The sequence below is a fragment of the Streptopelia decaocto genome, assembly GCF_964273445.1.
Source record: "Streptopelia decaocto genome assembly, chromosome: Z".
Classification (NCBI taxonomy): Eukaryota; Metazoa; Chordata; class Aves; order Columbiformes; family Columbidae; genus Streptopelia; species Streptopelia decaocto.
In genome coordinates, this window is record NC_138657.1 from 67,457,120 (window position 1) to 67,483,485 (window position 26,366).

The following is a 26,366-nucleotide window of genomic DNA, read 5'->3' on the forward strand; positions in this document are numbered from 1 at the left end:
CATGTGTACACAGCATTAAGCAGTGGCTTACAGTATATAAGCTGTGGTTTAAAGTATATAAGTGTGTGTATTATCACTTCTCTCTGTGATTTCTGTGGACACACTTCTATTGTGCAAACAGTAGCTGATACTTTTATACATTTCTTATTGCCTGTATGGATAGAAAAAATGTCAGAAATCTGAGGCTGTTCTTCACATTTCCAAAATGGGTCTTGGAAAGAGTATGATTTTGCTTCACAATAGTGAAGGTATTTAGGAATTGTTTAATCATAATTTAAAACAGCCAGGAAGATTTTTGCACAAATTACATGTTAGGAGAGCTCTTGCTGGTACCTGTAGGCTGTGTCTACATTGCCTGGGTGATGCTATGGTGAAATTCGCTGTCTGATCCCTGCAGTGTGCTCAGAGGTGGGACTCTGAGCATGGACTAATTTAAATGCCTGGGCAATACCAGGCTCTGACAGCCCCTTGCAGAGCATACCCTTGGCACTACGTATACCTGTCCTACCAGTGCCTCCACTGCCTTTATACAGTAATTCCCTTCCTGGAGTGACTTGAGTCCACCAATACTTATCCCGCAGACCATGCATCGTGGCCTGTGCTTTATTTGGTGCACTTGACTCCACTTCTTATTAGCATTTCTGTGTTTGTTAATGGAAGTCTGTTGATGCCATACAAGATGCAGAAGAGAAGCAAAAAGAACTGTTGCTACTTGAGCTGAGAACTCCCAAAGATGCAGGTAGACATAAATTCAAGTTGTTTCACTTTTTTTTTGTGGGGGTTGGGGGCGTGGGGAAATATCTGTGACAGTATAATTTTTCTTAAAATACTGTTGCACATAATATATTTCAATATTGCCTGTGTAAAATACAGCTTCAGAGAATAAGATTTGGAAAACAGCTCCCAGGTAAGTGTACTTCCTGAGCTATTTCCTGTTTACAGTGAAATTAATATGATGATAAAAAGGGAAGCATGCTGCTTGAAGGCATGTGTTTCAAGTCAAAATAATAATATAAAATGGGACAATTAGATAAGAATGCACACTGCTGGCAACATTTTTTAGTTACAAGTACATAAGCCCCTCCATGATCAAGAGCAGCTCTGGCTGTATGTAAAGTAACAGAGGCAGCATTTTCATTCTAGAGTGGCTGGACTTTCAGGCCTAAAATAATTTATGAGCAAAAAAAGAGAGATCTTTAAGGCAGACTGTGGATGATGGGCAGTTTCAGAAATGCTGGTGCCCAGAGGTGTAATTTGTCTTAGGCTATCAAATCTCAGTTCAGATTAATCTCAAGAGCCTACTAAGTGACATTGACTTCCTAGGAGAACACAATGCTGGTGCTGTATAGCCGTTTAATTGTATTGTGTCTGTGCCATGACTGTTCAAGTGGCAAAGCTTTCTGCAGGAACACCATTGACCAAAGTCTCTCTCCCAAAGTATCTCCAGTCTCTCCCGTTTAAAAATAAATGTGAAATATGGAATTACACAGATTTATAGTTTCCAACTCAAAGTTATGGCATATGAACTGTTCATTAAAATCAACATGTCTTCTTGAAAAATGTTTGACAGACAGGTAGGTGATAAAATAGGCAGAGACTATAGACAGAGATTGGGGTGATTTCATAAATGAGAAAAATAAAGCTATCACACTTTTCCTGTTTAGAGGTATGAGTGAAATGAACATGGTGATCTGCTACCAGTACTGACAAAACCATTAATAATCTAGCACCTCGTAAACTAAATCACAGTTATTACTTGTGAAGAGGCCAGAGACTTAACAAGAAAAGAGAAATACATTGACAAACTTATAATGTGGAATAAAATCAAGATATTTGCATGCAGTACAACCTACTGTAAATAATACATTCAAATTCCCTATTAAGCTGCTTTAATAAGAGCAATATTTTAATATATTTCTATTTTAATAAGTAGGTAAATATTGGTAGATACTATGAAACAGGTTTGGGGAAACATTTCATAAATGCCATCCTGTAGTTTCCTATTTTTCATTATTATAGAAAGCTCATATTTCCTGTGTTACAATTTCAGGAATTAGCTTATGTGTTTAGCGTATTGTCCCAGTGGAGCCTGCCGGTCCTGACTTACTAGCTCTTCCATATGTTTTATGGCTAAGAGACAGGGCATATAAAGATCAGTTTATAGTTGTTCTTACTTTAGAAAAATATAGTCAACAAAAAGGGACAACTTATAATTTTTAAAATTTTATAATATGGATTTGAAACCATGTAGAACTATGATACATACGCTTCTACCATTATATGCAACTTGGAACAGTCTAAGCTCATCGAACTATTTTATAGTACTTCAAACATAAAGGTTTTAGTCACCTTCTTAAGATTGTGTAACTTCTGCAGGTAGCCTTACATATAGTTGTCATGTTATGTAGCTCCTAGCAACACAAAGAAGTTCAAAAGTTTCAGTGCTTACCATCCATAGGACAGTTCTTTAATCTATCCTGTTCTCTTTAGTAATTTCCTGGACAAGGCACTTACACTTCAAAAATGGGGCTATCACCTTTTGAGTGTAACTTGTATTTAATTCTTTCTATGAAAAATTTCATTGAAAGTATTGTACTTGTAAAGAGCTATCAGTATGTATGACAGTGAAAGGAATTGCTGTAACAAAATTTTCATATTTTGGCTGTGTATTTGCTACATTAAAAACATATCACTAGAATTACTTTCCGTTCCTCATTGCCATCATAATTTTGATTATATGAAAATATTTGACAGATGTGTATATCCAGAGGCTGTCTCAGGTGCAAGATACTTTGAATGAAATGCTTACAAAACAGAAAAGGGAAAGGGATACCCTTGCTAAAAAATACAGGTAAGTAGGACTGTATTTATAGGAAGCTATTCCTTATAGCAGTACTGATGGAGATTGATAGAAAGTTAACACACAGTAGTGTGAAAGTAAAACTGTGGTTTTCATTCAGATTTTGCAAAAGCGTGATCCATGTTGGCTTCAGTTACTCAAGTAAGACTTTACATCAAGGAAGAACTTCAGGGTTTAGCTAATGCATACTAATCAGTTACTGTTCACACAGTGAGCATTGAAATTAGGTTATGAACATACAGAAGGTGTGGGAAAATACCCAAGTAAAAATTAGGAAATGGAGGTTCTGAGCAATTAGATTACTTTTGCAGCATTGTGTAGGAAGGCAGTAGAAAGTTTTAGTGTCTCTGCCTCTGGTTTTGTTTCTTTAGCACTCTTGGCCTGGTAGTAGTTCAGCCAACAGCACACAAGAGCCGTATAGAGCAGTGGCTTGAAGCATCATTGCAGACATTCCTTTTTTGTGAGGACACCTCAACTGTGAGCTGGGAGTGCTCACCTCAGTGCAAGCATGGACTGTGTGAATTGTCAAAGCTCTTGCAAAGCCTCTCTGCATCCTTCTAAGAGGGGCTGCCTGAATGCTGGAACTATGGACTAGGATTCTAAACCACGCTGCTATTCCTTTTCCCACACCTTGTGGTTCCCCCCATCTTCCCAGCATGGTACCAGAGTAGGAGTGCAATCACTTGTCTCATGAGGAGGAATTAGGCAAAAAGAGTAGTATGCTGTGCTGGTGGCTTTTGTGCCGGAGGAAGTGAGGAAAATGAGTCACACAGGGAGACCAGCTCAGCTAGGGAGCAGAGTCTGATGAAGGGATAGAGATTCCCAGACTAATACACAATATCATAAACTGCTCTGTTTTCTTTTCTTAATAGTCATGTGGTATTATTACAGTTGTGGTTTCACAAAACATTGTGTTGTGTACACCGTAAAACAATTCTGATAGTATCATCTTTCAGTAGCTCATCCTGAGCTTACTTTAAAAGGCTCCAAATTAGAGCCGCAGAGACATTGAATTAAATAAACTGTTGTGATTTGTGGTTGTAAAAGAGCAGCCATTGATAATACAGACCCAGTTTTGATTCCATGAGTTAAGGGTGATATAGGAGGACAAGGCTATTACTGAAGTTTTGATGTTTTGCATCCTACTTCTAGACACGATTCTGCTATTTGTTGTCCATAAGCCTGGGATTTGAACTATAACCTTCATACATGATGAAAAGATTGTTTAAATTTTAGGTATTGGCAGAGTCCTTTGAAACATATTCCTGTTCTTAGTGAATTATATCTACTGTGTTTATTTTGTGTTTGCAGTAACTCTGGTGTCCTTATTATTACTTTTTTTTTTTTTTCTCTATAGGGCTTCAGTGGATTCTTTTAAAAAAGGAGCTCTGAGAAAACAATTAGTTAATCTTGCTTCTAGGCAAAAGAGCCTGTTGACTGTTGCCCAAAACCAGGAACAATTAGTCCAGAAAATACAAAACTACAAAAAAGCAAAGCAAGTGTTCAGTGCATCGTGTTTAGATAAGCAGATCTCAAACTTAGTTATTTCCCATGGAAATTATAAAAGTCAAAGTTTAACTGCTGATGAAGTCACGTGTCCTGATGTAGTTACATTTAGTATAGGGCTTGCTGCCAGCACAGCTAATGGAAAGAGAGTAGAAGCACAGCTCTCTTTAGAAAATAGATTTTCAGCTCAGGAATGCAGCCAACATCCACACATCTGCTTGGATGAGACAGGAGCAAATAAAGAAGCAATTAGACGCAAAGAGGCTTCCGATCATGCTTTGGCATCTGAAAACAGGGTAAGAGAATATCCCTTCGACAACATGTCAAAGCCGACAAATGCAGTAGAAGTGGTGACGTTGCCTTCAGAACCTACTGTTTCCACTGCTAAAACAAAGTGCTCACAGCAAAAAGGCATTGATTGTGTAGCGATTGCAGAACAAGGAAACAAGTCTTTAAATCCCACTTCAGTGACCAACACATTAAATACTGCAGAAGCCCGAAGCACTGTTGTCAATAACAATGTCTGTCAGCCAGGCAGCGACTGCAAGCAGATTCTTGCAGATGAGGATCTACACAGATATGTAAACAGGGAAGAAGCTTTCCAGCAGCAGCAGCAAATTATTCTGTTAACATCAACAAAGAACTGCCCTAATTATCTGCAGCGAATGATCTTTCGGAGTAGTGAGAACTCATCTAATGCCAACTCAGTGCTTACAAATCTTACCTCAAATACAAATTATCCAGTAAACTTCAGTGAGAAATCTTCCCAGAGCTATAGTAATCAGAAATGTGAACAAAAACAAGAGAGATATAGAAATAAAAATAAGAAAAAGCTTCAGTTGATAGATCTCCTTGAACTGGGAAGGATTAAACCAGGTGAAAATGTTTTAGAATTCAAACTGCAGGTAATTGTTGAGATATAATAACGATAATAGTAATATATAATGAAAAAAACAAAAACCTAAACAAACACTAAAATGGGGAAACAGCAGTTCTCATTATTTAGTCTGCAACTTCAGCACTTGGTGTTGAAAATTTTTATTTGTCGTTTGCAGATAATCTTTTATGAGTTTTAAAGGAAAATGCTATGGATGTTGTCTTTCTTAGCCCACAATTGTAACACCCAGAATATTGCATGTGTGAGATTTGTGTCTAACTTTGCATTATCAGTGTGTTAACATTTGCTGTTGCTTGAACCAGAGTGGAATTGTTGGTTGTTTTGCATTGTGTGATACCTGATTTTCATATTGGAAGGAGCAGGAACGTTAAAGTTTTTATGACTTAATGTGATTCCTGGAAGGAACTATCAAATCCGTCAAATAAAGGGATGTGACATCAAGGATTTCATAGTGCTGTGATAGACATGAATATATGCAAAATTGCTTGCTGACATGCCATTTGGTTCTATAGTTTACGGTCTGGTATGAAACATATTTGCAAAAGAAAAAAAAATAAACCTCTGGTTTTTTTTTTTTAAATATAAAAACATGTCCCTCTGCCTCCAAATACAGAGCAGATTTGTAAGGTAGCTGACAGTGGACTGGCTTGGTATTAAGGAAATGATGGAATTATTGACTGAATTCCCAGCTGCGAGTTAGTTTATTTCCAGGGCAACATTTTTATTAAAACATGAAATGTTCTTTTCAGCCAACTCAACAGGTGTAGCTAATGTAGAAAAGGCTCCTTTTTCTGCACCTATAATCTGCTCAGGAATGCTTTTCTGCTGAGAGTGGCTATTTCATGGAGTCTTGTGTTTTGTAACATAAGGCAGCATCAGTAAGTCACAAGCCTCTGCATTGGGATGGGTCATAGGTATATACACACGCTTTTTTTCTTTAAACAATGTGTAATATTCCTCTGAACCTCAGGATGACTAAATGGAAGGATGAAGAATTCAGCATGCTTACTGTCATTTCTCAAGACTGTTATCTGTGATACTGGCTTGATGCAGATTGATCTTAAGGAATTATAACCCTGTATTGAAATGTTGATGTTTAGAGTGTAAAGAAATCGGTGATTTTTACTAGAATAAAACTGACACTTGTTTGTTTGTTGAAGATAGCGCTGTGGAAACTGAAGTTTAGAAGGCAGTGTCTTTGTGTTGCAAAAAGGAGATGATGAGTAAAGTTTCCTTCTTTATCATTATAGAGATGTACTTGGGAACAACATACAGCTATTACATAGTCCTTAATTAAAGTTAGCTTTGGGCAGGGAAAATGCAGTTTTTGAACACTGTAGACCTAAACTGTGGAACTGTGAACTGGATGGAGTGTTCATCAAAATATTTGGGTTAAACATCTTAATTTATATTCTTACAGACACCCAAGTCAATGGATAACACTAGGAGGCAGTTCAGTATTTGCTGGTGGATCATTGTCTTATTCTGATTGTTTAACCTCACACATGCGAAGCACCCTTGCTAAATTCTAATCTAGTTTGTCAGCAGCTGATTTCGTCATTATTTTGCTGTGTTAGCTTAACTGAGACCAGTGTAACAAAACCGTGATTTATGGAACAACTATAAGCTGTGCTTCTGGAGGTGCATATGTGTTTGCAGAACTAGGCTGTATTAGCATTATCAAAGAGACAGTGAAAATAAATTATTTTATACTTAATTTTGCACAAGATGAGGCTGTCAGGTTCCTCCTAAAATGTGTAAGTGATGTCCCTTGACACAAGTGAAGTTTTTATGTAAATACGTTTCATCTTTGAATCATTGCTGAAATTTCACTGTGACATCCATTTGTTTCACAGGTGTAAGGCAGATTGCATTTCAGCACAGTTTCATGTTGCACAGATTTGCTTCCTATGAGTTCCTGAGTTCACTGTTGGAAAATTAATTTATTCACAGCTTTGTTATGTCTAAGAAGACCTAAGGTGCAACACACATAGGGAGATTTGTCCTCTGACAGTGGTGTCTGTGTGGCCAAAAATGTCATTGTGGTGGAATAAATCTTCTTGCTTTACATACCACAGTTTATGATACTGGCATTAAATTATTGTATTTTTTTTCCAAAAAAATCAGCATTAGCTGCAACTTCTCAGCTATATTGTTCCTCAGCATTTTTTCATGTTTTAAGAATGTTAATTCAGGTTTGTTACTATATGAGTTGAAAATTACTTCTTAATTTTTCTTTTTTAGGAATTCAGTCATAAAGCCACACTCTTAAGCAATGGCAAGATCAGAACCAGTAAGAGACAAACAATGCAGAATGCGGTTCAGTGGGTTAAAGACATACTAGGAAGTGATATTTCTATAACATGGAAGTATGTGTGGAATAAGGTAGGCTTGATTTTACTCTGCAAATTAGCACTAATAAATGGCAATAACAGATTTCACGTTACTGTTCTTAAAGCAAAAGAGGGTACAAGCCTAAATTTCATAAACTCTTGTTACTCTTAATGAATAAGCAACAAAGAAAGAGCCACACTGTAGCTGTACAATGATGAACTAGTCACGAGTGCTAAGAGAATGTGGAATGTCCACTCTGTAAGCTCTCAGTGTTTTGAAATTGAAGTTTTAAAGATGATTAAGAAACTGTCAGGAAAAGCTAAAAGGTTGTAAGAATAAAAAGGAGCAAGATTATTGAAATGTCAGGGTGTCAGGGACAAATGTTGCAAAAACACTGGCAGATTTTAGAGGGCTTTGCAGGTGGATTGTATTATGCGTTTTTCATTTAGAATTCAAATTAGCAAATTCAAATATCTGCTTGATCTTGACAGACACGCATTAGACTGTTAAATTCATAAACTTAGTTTTATAAGAAAAGTGAAGTTTTTACACCCATCAGAATAAACACTAATTAAAATGATCAGATATCCATTTAGATTTGTTTGTACAGGTTACATATCTTGGGACACAGTTGTCAAAATTTATTGATGAAGAAGTGTCAGTTTCTAGTGACCTGGAATTACCATCACAAGAAGGACAGCCTTTGGGTATGTACCACTTAAAATCTAATATTCACCATGACTGAAAGCAGCAAAAAGTGATTTGTAAAGAGCTTAAATTCCAAAATTCCTCTATTGCTTTCTGATAGTTTTCCAGGCTACATGCTTTTTGCTGATTTGGGGCTTGAACATAAATAGTGCCAGACCTACACATGGTCTCTAAAGAAGTACATTTCTTCCATAAGTTGGTTGTGTGAAGAGAATAATTACTAAGGACTTGGTTGCTATGGGAAGAGTATTTATGTAACATTTTATTTTAAAAATATCTAATATATAGTGAAGTTATTAGTGAGCTGTTTTAATATTTTTTTTATTCTGTTGGAAACTCAGGTACACTAGTGTAAGTTCTAATCTCATGTACATCTTAAAATCACATTAAAAAATCTGTGTTGTTGGAAATCCCAGTATACCCAAGCAACCGTAATAAGTAGGAGAATACTTTCTTCTCTGAAAATAAACAGTCATAAGAAACAGCATTAATATGACAAAATGACATTGAGCAATTTTTTCAGAACTGTCCAACAGAGTTAAAAACTTCAGCTTAATTTTGACAGTCTGTTCCCAGGGAAACCCTATTCCCTTTGACAGCCAGTTGCACTTGAAGTCTTAAAAGCTTTGAGATTTGTGATTGATTCTGTTGATTTAATGAGACACTGCACCTCACGTGAACTGGGATACCAAGCTTGTTCTGTTCTTAACATACTAAAAGTAAATTGAGAGATAGTAAGTTAAAATAACTAATTTGATATTCAGGCTGCTGTGTTCTACTGGTATTTTCTTCAGCCTAAGAGCATCCTCATTATGAGTTTACATTGCCATGCTTTGATAACTTAAGTTTATACCATGTGGAAGTGACTTAAAATGGATTTAGTCTCCTAACTGTTTAAGTGGCTTTTGAATATTTCACTAATTCTTGTAATTATTACTCTCATAGAAAATTTATTATAAACATTGTAACTTCTAAATCAGAAATCCATTTATTCAAAAAATACTCTTGACAAACAAAAAACAGCCTGAAGATCAGTACATGTTTTCTGGTTGTTTCCCTCCCCCGGCCAGCCCCGTTTTTCACTAATAACCCAGGGTAATCTGGGAAAGATTATTTAAAGAAGTTTTATTGTCATGTGTAATTTAAACTCACAGTAATTCCAGCCCATTAGCCCTAGGTGAGAAATTGAGGGAGGGGAAGCCGAAGTGTCCTCAGTTTCAGTTCTGTTTTAGACACTACACAGGCAGATATATAATAGGAAATTAAACCATGTCATAAATCACTCCAGAAGAGGGATTAACCTGCACTGTTACATTGTGAGAACAGTTGTGGGTACAGTGCAGCTCCCAGATGGTTTCCAGGCCCGGTTCGGGATTCAGCTTGTTCCAGGTGCTGTTCCCAAAGGACACGTTGCCTGCAGCCAGCCTGCCTGACAGCACGGGAAGGTTTGCTGGTGTGAATGTGAGAAATTCTGTGCTGCTTGCCTGAGGACATTCCCAGGCACTCTCTTATCTTTCTAATATACTTACAGCCTCTGTATTTTGTAGTAGAAGTTTTATCCTGCTTTTATAAAGAATCAGTCTTTTTTTTTTCTTTCTTTACTAATGAATTGAATTTCTTTCCTGTGCATCCCAGATCATCGTTAAAAAGAAGACTGGGGCCTGACAATTTGAGTGTTTTTGAAGGAGAACACTATTAAGTACCCCTCCCCCAAACTCCTTCCAATTTCCCAAATCTTAGCTCAGTGTTCACTAAGTTAACCGTATGAAGAGAATGGGAAAGCGGGAATAAAATTGTATAATGCAATGGCTGTGTCTAGCCACCTTTTAAAGGAAAAAAGCAGCTACCACTGAGCTTTGTATAGAGCCCAATTTGGGAAGCATGTCATAAGAACTTCTACTAAATCAAGGTCCCTAAGCAGGACAGGTGAAGGAGTTGCTGTTTTGTGGCTACCAGCATAAGAAATGTCCCAGCTTTTCAGTTTGGCTGAGATTAAGGTGCTTTAAGGTTTGTACAGCAGCAGATTTTTAGGTACCTGAAGAATGTTAATGCAAAAAACTTGAAGAGCCCCTGTAGTGAAGCAGTCCCAGACCAATGCATGTATTTAAGAGAAACTATAAAGATTGCAATTTTGGAATTAGTCATCTAAATCCTAACTAAATTTAACATTATGCCCCTTTTTTGAGTCTGAGCTCTTAGTTTCTCCTAGGATCTTGCAAGTAGGAATTTCTGTATTCAAGTCTGAGTGAGAACAAAACATTAAGAAAATAAACAGTACTTTTAGACTGTCTGTACATAGGAAAACAGAAGAAACAGTGATTATATGGCTGTGCTTTCTGATACATGTAATGATGACATAATGTTTGCTAAAAATGGCCACAAATAACAAGGATTCTGAAGCAGATATCAGCTGAAGACCAGATGTCACTTGCAGAGCAGATGTTGCTGTTAGATGTTTCACATTGAAATTACAGCAAAGTGGCTTAAAATAAAAGCATATCCAGTTGTCACAGTAAGCATGATATGGACATTCATTTTGCAGATTGCTGTTTCAGGAAGATGGTCTTTGGAAAACTGCATGAGCAGTGCAATTCCTATGCGCTGGCAATCCCTTACTGCCTTTAATAACCATTAGCCATCTGTAAAGATTAGAACAACTCTCGCTCACCTTTAGGTCATGAAAGACTCCAAAGTTGTGTGTAGTAAAGGGTGTTTCCAAGGCAATCCAGATAATTTCTTGATAGCTAAAACATGTGAGCTGTTAAAGGAGGTCTATGTTAGTGTTACTTCAGGTATCTAGCATAAAATGGGCAGCTGAGCTCAATGAGGTTGCATGAAAGCAAATTATTATAGTTTTGCTGAGATCATATGTGATATCTTATGTTTCTGTGTTCCTTGAGACTAGCAGTGAAATTCCCATCTGTTTAGTAGGCTACTTTTCAAGTTAAGTTTACGTGGTGTCTAATGTAACTTTGCCAAGGAAAACATACTTTTAAAATACAAGAACACCTCAGTCATCTTACGGCAGCTATGGCTGCTCTGGTAAAGGAGCACAGGAAAGTACGCCCTTACACATGTCAGGTAGTGTAAAAGGCTAAGTGGAAATCTCAGCATTTACCTTTAGGAAAAATAAAAAGCTTGACTGTTTTGTGCGTTAAACCATTAAACCTCCAGCATTAAACAATACTGTTTTTTTCTTAGAACAAAGTTATCTTGATCTTTTTATGCTCTCAGGAAATAATTTTATCACAAGGGACACCAGCAACCACAACCAGCACCATCAGAGTCCTGCTGCTGTCTCCATTTCTCAGCCTCTTGGGAGCTTTGAGCTGAGCAATATTCAGCCAAAAACCCCATTGTTGCCACAAACAGAAGTTGTGAAAATGTCGCTGTGCACTGAAAGAGAAGCAGCTGCTGCCAGGGAATTTAAGAGTAAGGTTTTTTTTTTAACTGCCTAAAAAACCTAATGGTGGGCGCAAGGGCTATATGATATATACAAAAGCAGAAAGAAAGTAGGTGGCATGGAATTGATTTGTGTTGGAGAGGGAAGGAGTGCTGGAGAAAAATGATGACTTCTCTGATGCGTTGGGTTGGTCTGGATGACTCAATAATGAAGTTTTTCAGAGCTCAGTATGTTGGATTCGTGTGCCTGAATTAGAAACATTTTGTTATTTTGATTTATTTAACAAAATAGCTTCCATATCATTTTCAGTAGTAGATTAAGTATCTCCGAGAAATAATAGAATAGACAAATGTCTTCTGGACTTAGGTGGAGAAATATGATACAAAAGCGTTGCTGAACAATTCTATGTAATAAAATTAAAAGGGAAAAGTGGATGTGTTCCTGAAGGGCCTCTGATCTTCGTGGAGCTGACTGAGCTTGTAATTTTTTGTTTTCAGTGTTACATTGGTATGTTGATTACACATTAAACCTTGTCTTTAATATTCATATAGTTTAAACAGTGCTTACTGCACTTTGACATAGTATTTTTGCCTCTGCCACCTTTGATTACACTGCCAAGGGCTGACCCTGATTGACTGCAAACAGCGTGAACTCAGACTGGTCAGTTCAGGTGATGCTTTGCACTGAAGTGGGTAACAGGGCTGAGTCAGATCTGCTGTGGGATGCAGAGGGAGATCAGAGGCGAAGAGCCTAATCGGTGTCAGCCATTGTAAACTGAAAGTGTACCCCACCATAAAGCAATGCTTTATGCTTCTGATGGTCTATCCAGAGACCTTGCAGCTACAGTGCAAAGGATCAAGTAAACTCAAGAGCTGAGAGTACTCTGCGGAAAATGCTTTGTTATCCCACCTTTTTTCTTTTTTTTTTTTAATACGAGCAAGTAGGCTTGTTATCTTAAATGCCATGGCAGAATATTTGGAGGGGGATGCTCTTTAAAGTTATACAAAATACATTGTGTAGTAGATTGTATTCATATCTATGCATAACAAACCCAGGTTGAACTGTCCTTTTATATGAACTGAAAAGTTACACAAGTTGTGGCTCATAGGAGTCATGTTTCTTTACTAAACAGATGAACAGCCACATTCATGTTTTCTCAAATATAGTTACTAGTTATAGTTCTGTTTGCCAGGATAATGGTCTTGTAACATGTATGGTCCTTGCCACCCTATTATCCGAGTGCTTAATCCTGTATGGAAAGTTTTAGAGCATGAGTATAGAATCATTTTGTAGCAAAGGTAACTGCTAACAGACAGTGGGGCTTATGCCCAATAAAAGATTCATTATACAATGAAAGTTATGTAGATTGGAAATTTACAGAAATGTTCCATATATACATTTTTGTTTACACCTTCTACAATTACCCTGTTAAATGAAAGAAGAAACTGCTTAGCATGCACTGTAACCTTTAAAACTTTTAACCAGCAGCACATATCTATCTTATAGAACCCGAACCTTTTGGATCCAGTTCTGAGGAGAAGCTTTTCAGGTTTCATAGTCTGACCAAAATATTTTTTAAAGCAAACACTGAAAAGCAAACTCCTACTTAGGGAGATTCCTTTAAAAACAAGTGTCTCTGTGAGTATTTTACTGAGACTCTTAAATTAAGCTTTGGAAGTGCCATGAGAAGCCTCATAGCCCAGAGATGGATTTGCTGTATTTGTTTGCTCTCTGCATTTGTTTACAAAGGACCAGTCAGATACACGATGCCATTGTTGCTTTACTTTATGCTAAATAAATTCTGACTGTAAAACTCAGCTTTCTGGGCTTTGTTAGTCCTGAAAAATGCTAGAGGAGTAATTAATTTCATATTCTTGCTAGTCAGTGTTATGTTCTTGTCTTGTGCACTAGTACAAAGTTGTGATGCTGAAACTGCTGACTTGGCCAGAGAATATTTAAATCCAAATGAATTCCTCCAGTAGAATGAAAACAAGCTGTTAAGTATTACAGTACCTTCTAAGTAGCTGTAAAATTTGCCTACTAGTAAGCATCACATGGGTGTATTTGCAAGAATCTTCCATTAGACTTTAAATTGTAAACTCCTCAGTAGAGGGATGTCATGTGCCTCTTTGACCTGATTGAAGATATTACTTTGGTATTAGTCCAAACAACAAATCTAGCCTATTATTGCATATTTTTTCTGCAACATGTTTAAAGCTCCATGTAATTACAATGCAAAGAAATGTTACCCGTTCTTGAAAGCTTGCAGTATATTTTGTGCTGCATAATGCTCCAGTTCAGAGCCCTAGATTCTGCTTAGGCTCAGACATTTATGTAAGAGACTACTGGAAAAGTGTACTATTCTTCATGGTTTTGGAGGAAATCTGGAAAAAATGATGAATGTCATTTTGTAATTGACAAGTCAAGATGTAAACTGAGAACCCCAAGTTTTTTGTTTTTGTTTTTTTTTTTTGTTTTTTGTTTTTTGTTTTTTGTTTTTTGTTTTTTTTTTTTTACAAAATGTCATGACTTAAAGGAACTTGATTCTGTATATCTGAATTTTTTTTACTGGGTACTGTTGAATTAGTGGCTTATCATCACCATCAGTAATGGCAATAGTAATATGGAAGAGAAGTACTTGGATGAGTTTAAAAAGAACTTCAACAAACAAACCACAAAATAAACCCCTCCAAAAACACACACATACACACAAAAAATAAAATAAAAACACACCATACAAAAAGAAAACCCTGCCATCTAATACTTGTGTTTTCCGTGTTACCTATAGCAGAATATTCATCAACTACACAATGTTCCCATTTATGTGACTGTAAAAGACAGGGAGATGAACTATACATTCTTTGTATTTTGTACTTTGGAAGCAAAGTGAGATTGTAGACAAATACTTCTGTCCATAATCATTTTCCATCTCAGAGCTATCTCAAGGTGCAGCTATTACACTGTTTTCTTTATGGCATGCAGGCAAAATATTTAAAAGTATTCTCCATCAATTTAAAGTTCCAGGCATTTGCTTTAGGTACTTACATACTTTAGAAAGAAGCACATAGTTCTATCAGAAGAATATACAAAGCTATGTTTTCCAGTAACTTTGCATATCATGTCTGAAGTATAGGCTTCCTCCATTTGCACACTATTCCTTTCCAAAATCCTCTATCTGCTCTTATTTGACTATCAGCAGTAAGGTAGAAAGCAGAATGTTGCATGACTGACTCGGTGGTGAGCTATGTGACCAGCAAGAGCCAAACAAAATTCACTTTTTAGGAGGCCAAAAAGACGAACAAAACAAACCCACAAAAAAAACAAGCAGCTTTCAAGGACTACATGCCATGGAAGCCATTTCTAAGAATTTTATGCCTGTATTTCTTATCTGTCAGTCAGGTTTTTCTGCAACTGGAAAATCATTTCAAAAGTAACTAGGTGACAGTGTGACTGCACAGAACTATAGACTAATGTGTGTTAGGTGAGATCTATGGAGTTTGAAATAGGACTAGCTTCAAGTTAGATAAGGTTGCTTGGTACCTTGTCCAGTCAAATTATTGATATCTTCAAGGATGGACATTCCAGAACGTTGCTGTACAACATATTCACGTGCTTAACCGTGCTCCTAGTGATTATTTTTCCCCATATATCTTACTTGAATCTTGCTTATTAAAACTTGCAACCATTGCCTCTTTTTGCTACATACAGAAACCATCTGTCTTTAAGAAGCCTGGCTAAAAGTAAGTAAACTGACTCATATTCAAGATCTTTAAACACCGGCTTTCTGGCCTTTTTACTTTGTGAAATGAGTTGTAAAAGGACTTGTTTGAAAAGTGACACACCTCCTTAATTCATCAGCTGCACTATAACATTTTCATCTGCTTTGGTAGTCCTGTGGAGACTGAGAGACGACTAAGACAAACAGAATTGCTGTAGATAATCTTCCTACAACACATCTACCTTTTCATCTTATTTATGAAAGCCATAAATGAAAGGCAACATGATAAACATCAAGCTTCAAGAGGCAGTGGCTTCAGCGGCTGCTTTGCTTGAAACAGGAGACAGACTTTTTCGACACCACACTCTGACGATGTCAAATGAAAGCATTTAGGAGACAGCCTGAAGATTTTACCTTGGTAACTGTTCAGCTTATACCACACTTCAATCTTTTTTCTTTTTCAGGAGATACTTTCAACAAAGTTGGGACGAAGCCTTATAACAAAACAGTTCAGTCTTTAAATCGTGACATGATAATAGCCTAGCAGAAGGCTCTAGAAGTTTTTCTGAGGCTGTAGATTTTTCCAGTGCACAAAAAACATGAGCTGTTGTTTATCAAATAGCTGTTCTGACCTGAGCTGAAACCCGATTTATTCTTTGTCCCCTTTTTCTTTCAGTATGCACCTCAATGTGCTATAAACTGCAAGGGTTTTAAAGTGTTCTGGTTTTAGTTACCCAAGGTGGGCCCTGGAACTGTTCTTATCTACCATCTTGGCACATGAAATTAAGGTTTTCTAAGATAGTAAGAAATAATTTTAGAGAACCTTCTGTTTTCCTTCCAAATTAATATACAAGTGAATCATTGTATAACCAAGTATATCATAATAAGTTTAAAAAGAAAGAAACCTACTTTGGGAACCTGCACCCTGCTAGTTATAACAAGAAGTAGTGTCCTGTGAATAATTTTAAAGCGATCTTGGGGCCTTTTAATGAAGGATACTAGTGTATGCATTTGTCATTGTCAAATGCAGTATTTTGATATTGAAATACAGTGATTGACTTAATCAAGAAACTGACAGGCCATCTGGACAGCTGTATAAAAATATTTGTTTGAGAAAAATTGAATCAGCCATTATGTTTTATTTTACAAGTACTTATTTTAGTATATTTTATTTCTTTATTAGTTCAGTCTTGAATATAGTTTATTTTATAGGAGGCTATGTACATTTCCTGATTGGTATTTGGATATATGTCAATCGTACCTCTCTCACCTTTTGTGGAAAAATCATGTTACAACTATACTCAAGAAAGTAAGCCACTGAGATTTAAATTGTTCTCTCATTTCCCTGATAGGTTATTGTAACATTACTGGTTTTCTGTAGTAGATTGGAGGTTTCGCTAAATAAAAAATTTAACAATATCCTAGTACATTAATCCAAGGACCCTGAAGAATAATGATTCAGAATGTGTCATATTGTATAAAGTATTCGTTATTGGCTAACAGGCATTTACCTAGGAGAAAGAATAGTTACTGTATAAGATGATGACGTAGGCAAAAGTTTAAATGGGGAATAATGTATTTATATCACTTACCTAGGCAATGCTTGCAAGAAAGCTATAAAGTATTACTAATATTGAACATCTTTCAGACATTTAGAAACAGAAAGATTTAACTGTGTCTCTTGAAAAAGTATAACATCTTCAGGTCCCTGTTGTTGGAACAATACTTTCTGCCACATGAAACATAAAATAATTAAAGAGATTTCTGCATAAACCTTGAAACTGATGCTTTATAATAAAAGGCATGAATTCTTGATCTTTAATCATACCTGCAAGTCTTTTTTTCCATGCAAATACAGAGTGTAACAAGAAGGGCACTTGTTACGAAATACTTCCAAAGAAGCATGATTCTAAACATGTAATCCTTTTTTTTCTGCTTTGTGACATTGGTTTTGCCAATCTCACTGGAGAACAAAAAGAAAGAATGAACTTCTAAGGAATGCTATTCTTTATTGAGTGTAGGAAGAAATGTTACTTTCTCAAATCTAGCATTTTATCTAGAAGCAATAGAATAGAATAATGCATTGGGAAAGTATGAATTCAGTTCCACATCGTTGTTATACCAATTCTAGTTATAGGCAAATGAGGAACTGAACCTGCAGATCTGATACATGAAGGCTGAGGGACAATCAGAAGATGCTCTAAGTCCTTCTGTCACTGAGAGCTGTGCTATGAAGTACCTGGTCATTATTGTCCATTAGGCATCTTCCAAACAGAAATGATTTATTTATTTCATAAGATGTTACAAATAACCTTCGATTTTTTTCAAAGGGTCATAATTACCAATGCAAAAAATGTGGCATGCATAATTTAGGATCCCTTGATAAATTAGTTCCTGGGGAAAAAGTACTTTCAAAATCCAGATGGGGGTGGGCACAGAGGATCACAAAGCAAAAAGCCAAAATCCCTGCTGGCTTTTATCTTTTAGAGGACGGACACCTTAACTTGAGGTGTCTGACCGGCATCGTGTGTCTGATTGTTAGAGGAAGATCACTACTTACTGATGCGTTTTTGAGGGCTGAGACCTTCGACTCCAGCATTCACAGGAGGATCTGAGTTAAGATCTGTGTCATGTGAATCAAGAACTGTGGAGAGACCTCGAGACAAGCAAAGGCATTTGGAGGGGAAAAAAAAATACCAGGAAAGTATCCTATTTTGTCAGAGAAGATCTGTTCTTACAATGACAATCTGCCCACAGAAATCGCTTTTTCTGAGGTACCATGTCTTGATCAGCTGAAAGAAAAGTTATTTTCAAAGTGACCACTAGTGTGAGCAGAATTAATGTGCCTGAGTTCAGAAGCAGCCTTTTAGAGTCAGAGGATACAAAAATGTTGTTTATGCGAGGCACTTGCCATCATTTCCAAGGCCTTACTTGGTCTGAATGGACAACCCCTGCATTGTGACTGGTCTTCTCTGTTTCTAAGTTCCTGAGAGAAGTGTGGATAAGGCCCAAGAAATTTGAAAGTGCTTTAAGACAGGTTTTTGTTCTAAATACTCCCTTGTGACACTCTAGATCAAAGGCTGTCACCTTTAAGTGTGTTGCTCTTAGATTCTCTCTTTGCTTACACATCTGTAGCCCATGTCCAGACTAGCAGCACTGGACCAGATCCATTTGAGTCAGAAGAACAGCATCTTCTGTGACTTTGCCACAGATACTACAAATCAGTTTGTCTTTCCCTCAGGTGTGATAATAATCTTTACTTGTTTAACAGAAGTATTGAAACTGGATTTACAAATACCTGTAAATTGCCTCAAATATGTTGCTTAAACTGCAAAAACATTTAAAATCCTCTTACAAATAATTTACACAAGTAAAATAGTTATAAAATTCTTAACCATATCTCTGAAAAGTTCCAACGCTTTCTTGCTTGGGAAAAATAAGGAGGATACTAGTGAGATAGCTGTTTTTAAACACTGATTTTCAGTGGCTATTTTAATGATCAGAGAATGGTGACTCTGCACGGAAGTGGCAATCCTTGGTGACTAACCTTTGTGCAACTGGAGATTCTGATGTGACATGAATATCATTGCACCACTAAGGGGAATTCTCCTTAAATACAATTTTCAGGTTCTTAGCAGCTACAAAGTTTTGCAACAGTTGTAACAAAATGGAAGCACATTTGGAATGGTTTCAAAAGTATAAGGCTGAAACAGATACCAACAGAGACAGGAGAGCTATTGGCAAGCAGACCAGAGACAGTACCTAGAGAAAATATGCGTTTTCCCTGGATTTGTTGTAAAGAGGCTCGTTCTGGTATTGATATTGATTGATACTTTATCTTGTAGTTCATCAAGATGGCAGGACAGCAAGGGCAGGAAGGCAGAGAGGACCTCCCTGTGTGCGTCTTTACTAAGCTTCCTTCTGTACCCAAGGCACTAAGACAAGTTTTCAGTATCAGTGTGGGAGCCTTTCTGCACTGCTTACAGTCTGTATGCTGACGGTCTTTTGTAACGGGGTGAGAGTTAACAGACAGCAAAAGGGAGAAAGGAAACATCAAAGTGGGTATTAAAAGATTAAAAATAATAGTAAGCAAAGGGAGAGAGAAAAGGGAAGAAGAATTGAGAAAGAAAAACGGAAATGGAAAGGACATTAGTGATCTATGTCAGAATATGGAGGAAGAAACACAGGAACTGAATGTTCAATTACTGATCCATCTCTACTGAGGAAAAATGATTGTCTATGAAACTTTGATATCTCTGATGTCAGAACTGAGGAGAACAGCTTTGGGATGTATAAATTACTGTGCTTTTGCTAACTGTTGACTATTACCTAAAGTTACTGAAAGGTAGCAATTAGATAGAGATTTTAATTATTCACTCAGGTAAATTGTATTCATGATAGAATGCTGGTATTTAATCTACAAAATATTAATCCAACAGGTAAAACATTAATTTGACCCAAAGGAATCAACAAAGAAAGCGGTCAGCTGCTGAAACAGTTTATTTCAATAGACTTATTTGGTCATATCTTTATTACACTTCCAAATTTGAGTTGAGAATTTTAGTAAATAAGTTAGAATATTGCAGTGAGAGTGCTGAGAGGAGTATTTCCAGACTAAGAAAGGAATGTCTTTTCTCCAATTATGGTCTCTCAAAACAGGATGTTAAATGAACTTCAGACTTGGCCAAGAAGTTTTCCTGTACTTACGTATAAAATGTGTACATTTCAGAATGAAAAAGCTTTTTCCAGCTAATCAAAACAGGTTGAAGTCATGCCTGTCATGTGCGTGTAGACTCAGTATTAATGACAATGTTTCAGCTCAGTTTCTGACAGTTTATTTTATTTAAAAAATCACAGACTTACTTTTGAGATAGTTTTTACCTGAAGGTGTCCTTAAAACAATTTTGTGACTTCCCACCCAAGCATTCCTGTTCATGCCCTTTGAAACACCACTTCTGGGTGAGTGTGTAAGTTGACCTCTTCTGTGCTTGGCCGCTGCTTCATAAGCGATAATGACTGTGTGAGGAGTGCTGTGATGTAACTTCTCAGGTCAGACTTGTGCTCGGCCTGTCTATCTTTATTGTAGTCCAAGATACTTAAATATACCCTGGACTGATATCAGGTTGTGTGCTTTGTTCCATTACGTGCTGCTGAAGACGCACAGGGGGCGTGAGGTACCAAATGCAATCCTGTTCTTGCTGGAGTCACAAGTTTTGCTGTGGATGTCATGGGTGTGGAACTACACACATCCTCAAGCACAAGACTCTATATTTGCGCTTCCGAACGCAGACCTCTCGCTTCTAATTGCTGTTTGACACTTTGGTGCTTTGGGTGGTGAGCTCTGGAAGTCAGGAAACGGCAGGGAAATCTTTATTGAGACATGGAGATAAAAGGTCTAATACCTGCAAGATACTCTGATGGTTTTAGCATTGGGACCTGCCAGTGTTGTCAGTTCAGTGAATATATTCTGCATTTTGGAATCAGTGTAGGTGACACAACTGGAAAACTGTGGTAACTGAGACAGACAAGCTCTTGGGATGGCACATGGTAGCCCAGAAGTAAGTGCAAGCTGAATGACCAACTGGTGTCATTTCAAACATGTTTTATCTGCACTTTGACAACAATTTACCTTGACTGATCTAGTAATCCTGAAATGCCTATCCTGTTTTGCTTCTTAAGACTCTTAAATAGTGTCTGAACACTGTTTTTTGTTATTTGTGGTGTTTGGTTGGTTTGTTTTAAAACAGAGGCCATCACAGCTTTCATGACAGCCCTCCCTCTCTTGATATTGTCTGCTACATGTGATGGTTCTGCCCTCACTGGCAATTTCTGCATTGGGCTGTTTGTGACAGCTTAGCAGCTCTGATGTTTTGTGCAAGGGTACTGAAGGGAAAAAGTGTGGACAAAAGATGAACAAAAAGCAAGTAACTCTGGAGCTCTGCAGTTCCCAGTGGCTTTTGGAGTCTGCGCTATTATGACGTAAATGTCTTGTAACATTTTTTACTGCTGGATCTTCACAGTGTTACTGTGCTGCTAATTTTAACAGTGAAAACGAAAAATTCATCTTCTCCTGCACTGGCACAAGTGCCTTGAAGTTTATGCATTGCAATAGTTACTTCAGTCCAGCAGATATTTAAGTATTGCAAATACCCATTGTTCAGTCCTGCAGTTTCTTGTATACAGGTGTACACCTTCCTTTTCATATAGTCCATTCAGGACTGTAGGAAGGGCATTCCTTGTGAGAGGGATTCCTTAATTTTGGGGCAGTACACTAAACTTGTGTGAAAATAACATGTCAAATGTAAGCAGTGCTGAAGAACATCTGCACTTTCCCTTTGTATAATTGGCAAAGCCTGGGATGGCTGACCTCTCACCCTGAGCACCACAACGTGTAGTATGGCCCCTATCTCACAGAAGCCTGAGTGCAAGTGAGAGATACCAATGAGGTGGCGAGGGTTGTACATGACAAGGTTCCCAGGATGCATTACAAATTCCTAGGGATCACTAACACGTGGTTCTAACAAGCTGTTAACACCTCTCTGGATAACAGTGACAGGGATTGCTTTCTGTTACTGTGATATGCACTGTAATCATTTGTGTTCAACAGGCTCTTCTGTCCAGTTCAACTCAGAGGGAAGTCTGACACATTTTCTTCAATTCCATGAGATAGTAGTGGTACGTAAAGAGGAGTTTCTACCATGTGCTGTAATGGAAAAGTACTGGAGTTTCTACAAAGGATGTGAAGATTTTGGATTCTAAAGACTTCTTGAGTGCTAACATTGTTTTTTTTCACTTGTTACTTAAAAGTAAACATTTGAGATTCTAGAGCTAAATGCTTTGTTACTGTCGTTTTGGTAAATTATTTGCCCAGCGCTTGGAATGGACCAAAAGATTGTTTGGGTAAACAAGGAACTGGGGAGTACTTTGTAGCAGGTGAGGGTAACTGTCAATATTGGATTTTGCACTGCAAGATTAAGAAATGGGGAGTTAGATGAGGACTGTTACACACTGGTGCCCATTGTGAATTATATTTCATGTTGATGACTTTATATGAAATTCCACTAATTTCAGTGGCTGCCCATGCTCGATGGGGCTGCACAGAAACAGATGGATATCAACACTGATAATCACTTCCTACCCCTAAACCTGGAACAGCGCTGCCCGAGCACGTGCTATCAGAAATGGCTGCACATGTTTGTGTAATAACGTAAGGTGTTAAGTTAGGTGAAAAATCAAGATGAGCAGCTTTGAAAATCACCAGCAGCTTTGCTTTATGTGGCATTCAAACATTTGAGAAGGAGGTGGGTGCTTGGAGAGGTTAAAAGAAGAATCTTGGCTATTGGAAGTGCTCGGGGAAATTCTGTTCATATTCCAGCCAAGTCTTTCTGATAGGCAGAAAATACGCTGGCATATGGCAGCAAATGCAGTTAGTGTGTTTGTAGAACACGAGTTTTTCAATCTAACAACATCTTAGATATTCATCCCGATCTCTGGAGGATTTCTGTTTGTTTTAATTTTACAGTGTGTGAATCTGCTTCCGTAGCATATTTATAACACGTTTGACTGTCCTGAGAGTTATCTGCATTCAAATGGCATTCTTGCTCTTTCATTCTCTGGATTATAAGAAGAGATGAAATAATAACACCTCCTACTCCTAACTCCAGTGAATGGGATGAGAAATACCTCCTGTCAATACAGAACAACCTCAGGTAGCTGTTTGGAGTGTGAAGAGCTGTTCTGCAGGGATTTGATCAGTGCCTTAAACAGAAGGTGGTTTAGGGAAGGGAGAGGGTTCTGGTGTGCAGAGAGCTAATACTGTGCCCCAGCATGCATGAGCAATCATTGCCTGATGGGCTGTCAGGATAAAGAAATGCAAACTGCCTAGAAGTCAAAAAAGTTAAGGGCTACTGAGTGACAGGTATTTCGTAAAGGGCACTTTACATACAGAAAGAAAATGGAGCAGTCTCTCAGCTGCTGCAGCCAAACAAACCTGAAGGCATACTGGTCTAAAGGAAATGTTCATTCAAATACTGCACTTTCACTGAAAAGTGAAAGGCTTTTGACTGTTACAATGACTACTGAATTACGGGTTTGTTTGATGTTTTTTCTTTGTTACAAGATGTCTAATAAAGTTTATGTATGAAAACCCTGAGGACTTGACAGTAATACTTTTAGTCCACTATATTAACATGATTACATGACCTAAGGCAATCCTAAAATACAGTGACAAAAAAATCTGGTTGATTCAAGCTGGGCTAAGAGGTAAAAATGCAAGGTGTTACATGAAAACTGCTGCCTCTTACTGATGCAATAGGCAGAAGTAAACTACCAGGGTTTTTTTCAATATTTATATTGTATATAAGCATCTTGAAAAAGGTGTTTGTTTGCCAGTATTTTTCAAACAAACGCAAGATTCTGAATTTTCCCTGTTCCCCCTACTGGAGTATTTTTCTTACTGTAAAGAGCTATTAAGAGACGGCAAAAAGTCATGCCATCAGTAATAGGGCATTTTGTTTTCTCTGTTTAAATTTGTGCTTTCTAAGTATACTTTTGGATGAAAATAAAAGCTGTTATCGCAAGTCAAAGATAGGCAGCTATTAGTGATCCTAACTACAGCAGAGTAATAAAGCTCCTGCTCAGCCGTGGCAGACAGCAGTGGTTAGTCCTCCCAGCCCCTCCTGCTCCTTTCATTTTTCAGTTCTTTTATTTAGTAAACCCCTTCTCCACTCCTGGGCTGTGAGTTAGCCCGTATTTTGTGTGATGCAGGCTAAAGTAAAAAGGACATAAAACGAAAATAATACAAACCCCCTGGCATTCTGCCTGCTGTTCATCCTCAGATGGGGAATAAGAGGAGAAACAGATGATACGGTGAACAAAAGCTGCAAATTCAGATTAATATTTCCACAGAATTATTTATTTATTTGTTGCCAAGATGGAGTTAAAAAATCAGTGGAAGATTAATACCAGCGAGGAAGAATGCAAGGCACAAAACCAAAGAATGAGAGTGAGAAGGAAGATAAGCAGCTGGGAGGCAGACAATAAAAGACAAGATTCATAGATTTAAGGCCAGCAGGGACCAATGGGATAAACTGACCTCCTGAATAGCACAGGCCAGAGGTTATGAAATTATATAAGCAAGGGAGACACAGGGAAAGGAGAAAAGAAAGACAAAGATGTGGATAAAACTAAATTCACTCTAGGCAGAGGATCAGCACAGAACTTTGCGCCTTCTTGCCTGGAAAAGCTGAACTATAACCAACAAGAGCAGTTAAGAGAAACGTGGGAATGAAGGCCAGCTTTGGAAGGGTATTTAAAGTATCATAAGGTCCAAATACACCCTGGATTTTTGGTGGTGGAAACGCAACTAAGGAGGAAGTGAGGCAAAAGCAATGTGAGAAAAATGTTGCCATAAATCCTTGGAGCAGTTGCGGTTGGCGAGTGTTTTGACGTTACGACATAGGGGCAAAGACGTTTTTTCTGTGTTTCAAATCTTATTGTTAACTGGAAAAAAACAGCCTGGTTAAACAATCAAGAGAGTTAACAACTACACAGATGAGATTGGGTTGGTGGTGGTTTTGTGTGTGTTTTTTGTTTAGGGGGGTTGTTGTAAGGCTCTGGCTTCATCTCAGGGAAGGAAGTTTTGCCCCTTACACCAATATTACTCTAGCAGAGTAACCTGCAGGCGAGTTGTCCAGCAGCTGTGTCCTGATTTCACACAGGTTTCTGTGAAAGCTCAGGCATATGGTTACATATAACTCAGTTACAGTAGCTTAAGCAATTACCAGCCTCCAGCCAGCTGCAAGGTCTGTGCTGCAGGAGTGGGCAGCTGCTCTCCGTTCCCGAACCTGTGCACCAGGTGTGCAGGGGCTCGGAGGGCAGAGCCACGCAGGTCAGCCAGAGCTTGAAATACCAGCCTTTGACTGGGAGTAGTTGGGGAACTGCAGTATCCCAGTGCAAGGTACCACAGAATCACAGAATGTCAGGGGTTGGAAGGGACCTTGAAAGATCATCCAGTCCAATCCCCCTGCCGGAGCAGGAACACCCAGATGAGGCTACAGAGGAATGTGTCCAGGCGGGTTTGAACGTCTCCAGAGAAGGAGACTCCACAACCTCCCTGGGCAGCCTGTTCCAGGCTCTGTCACCCTCACTGAGAAGAAGTTTCTTCTCATATTTCAGTGCAACCTCCTGTGTTCCAGTTTGTACCCATTGCCCCTTGTCCTGTCATTGGTTGTCACTGAGAAGAACCTGGCTCCATCCTCCTGACACTCACCTTTACATATTTATTAAACGTTAATGAGGTCACCCCTCAGTCTCCTCTTTTCCAAGCTAAAGAGACTCAGCTCCCTCAGCCTTTCCTCATAAGGGAGTTGTTATTTCACTATTAGCAGTGGTTTAAAGCCAAACCTCAGCTTATTAGTTCAAACCAGCACAGCCCCCGCCGGCCCCGGAGCCGCTGCAGCACAGCTCCCCGCACGTCCGTGCTTCCCCAGGGCAGCCAAGCAGAGGCCGCCGCCGCCGCCGCCCCGAGGGCAAGGGCGAGGAGCCCGGGCCGCCCCCGGGAGGGGCGGTCACGCAGGGGCCCGTTCCCGGAGGAGCCTCGGCCGCTTCGGCGCCGGCGGCACGGGGACTGTGCTCAGCCCCGTCTTGTCGCCCATCCCCCCTGCCCGAGCGGGCTCCTTCCCGGCCGCAGCGTTTGCAAAACCGCAGCGCAGACCTGCGCTTCCCCCCCCCGGCCGCGCCGCCTCCTCGGGGGCAGCAGCCGGGCCGGTGCGGGAGGCAGTGGGTGCGGGCTCCTCCCGAGCCCGGCTGCTGGGGAGGGGCGGCCGCTCCCGGGTACCCCGCTGCCGCTGCGGCTTCCTCCTCCTGCCCGCCAGGTTGCGGGGCGGGCGGCGGCCCCTCCTTTTTCCTCCACGTCATGGGGTGCCGTGTCGCACACATG

At 38.7% G+C, this 26,366-nt stretch overlaps 1 protein-coding gene across 1 annotated transcript in view; it reads left to right on the forward strand.

Annotated features, from left to right (window-relative positions):
• The window catches only part of ANKRD31 (ankyrin repeat domain 31), a gene marked incomplete at its 5' end in the record, with an annotated part of 64,338 nt that extends 40,759 nt beyond the window's left edge, over positions 1-23,579 (forward strand). Inside the window, 8 exons of the mRNA XM_082074206.1 lie at positions 661-739; positions 2,755-2,851; positions 4,218-5,271; positions 7,509-7,649; positions 8,209-8,305; positions 9,668-9,751; positions 11,541-11,738; positions 22,035-23,579. Coding sequence (XP_081930332.1) covers positions 661-739; positions 2,755-2,851; positions 4,218-5,271; positions 7,509-7,649; positions 8,209-8,305; positions 9,668-9,751; positions 11,541-11,738; positions 22,035-22,186 — 1,902 coding nt within the window. The 3' untranslated portion in view covers positions 22,187-23,579. The remainder of the gene's footprint in view (positions 1-660; positions 740-2,754; positions 2,852-4,217; positions 5,272-7,508; positions 7,650-8,208; positions 8,306-9,667; positions 9,752-11,540; positions 11,739-22,034) is intronic.
• Between the last annotated feature and the right edge of the window lie 2,787 nt (positions 23,580-26,366).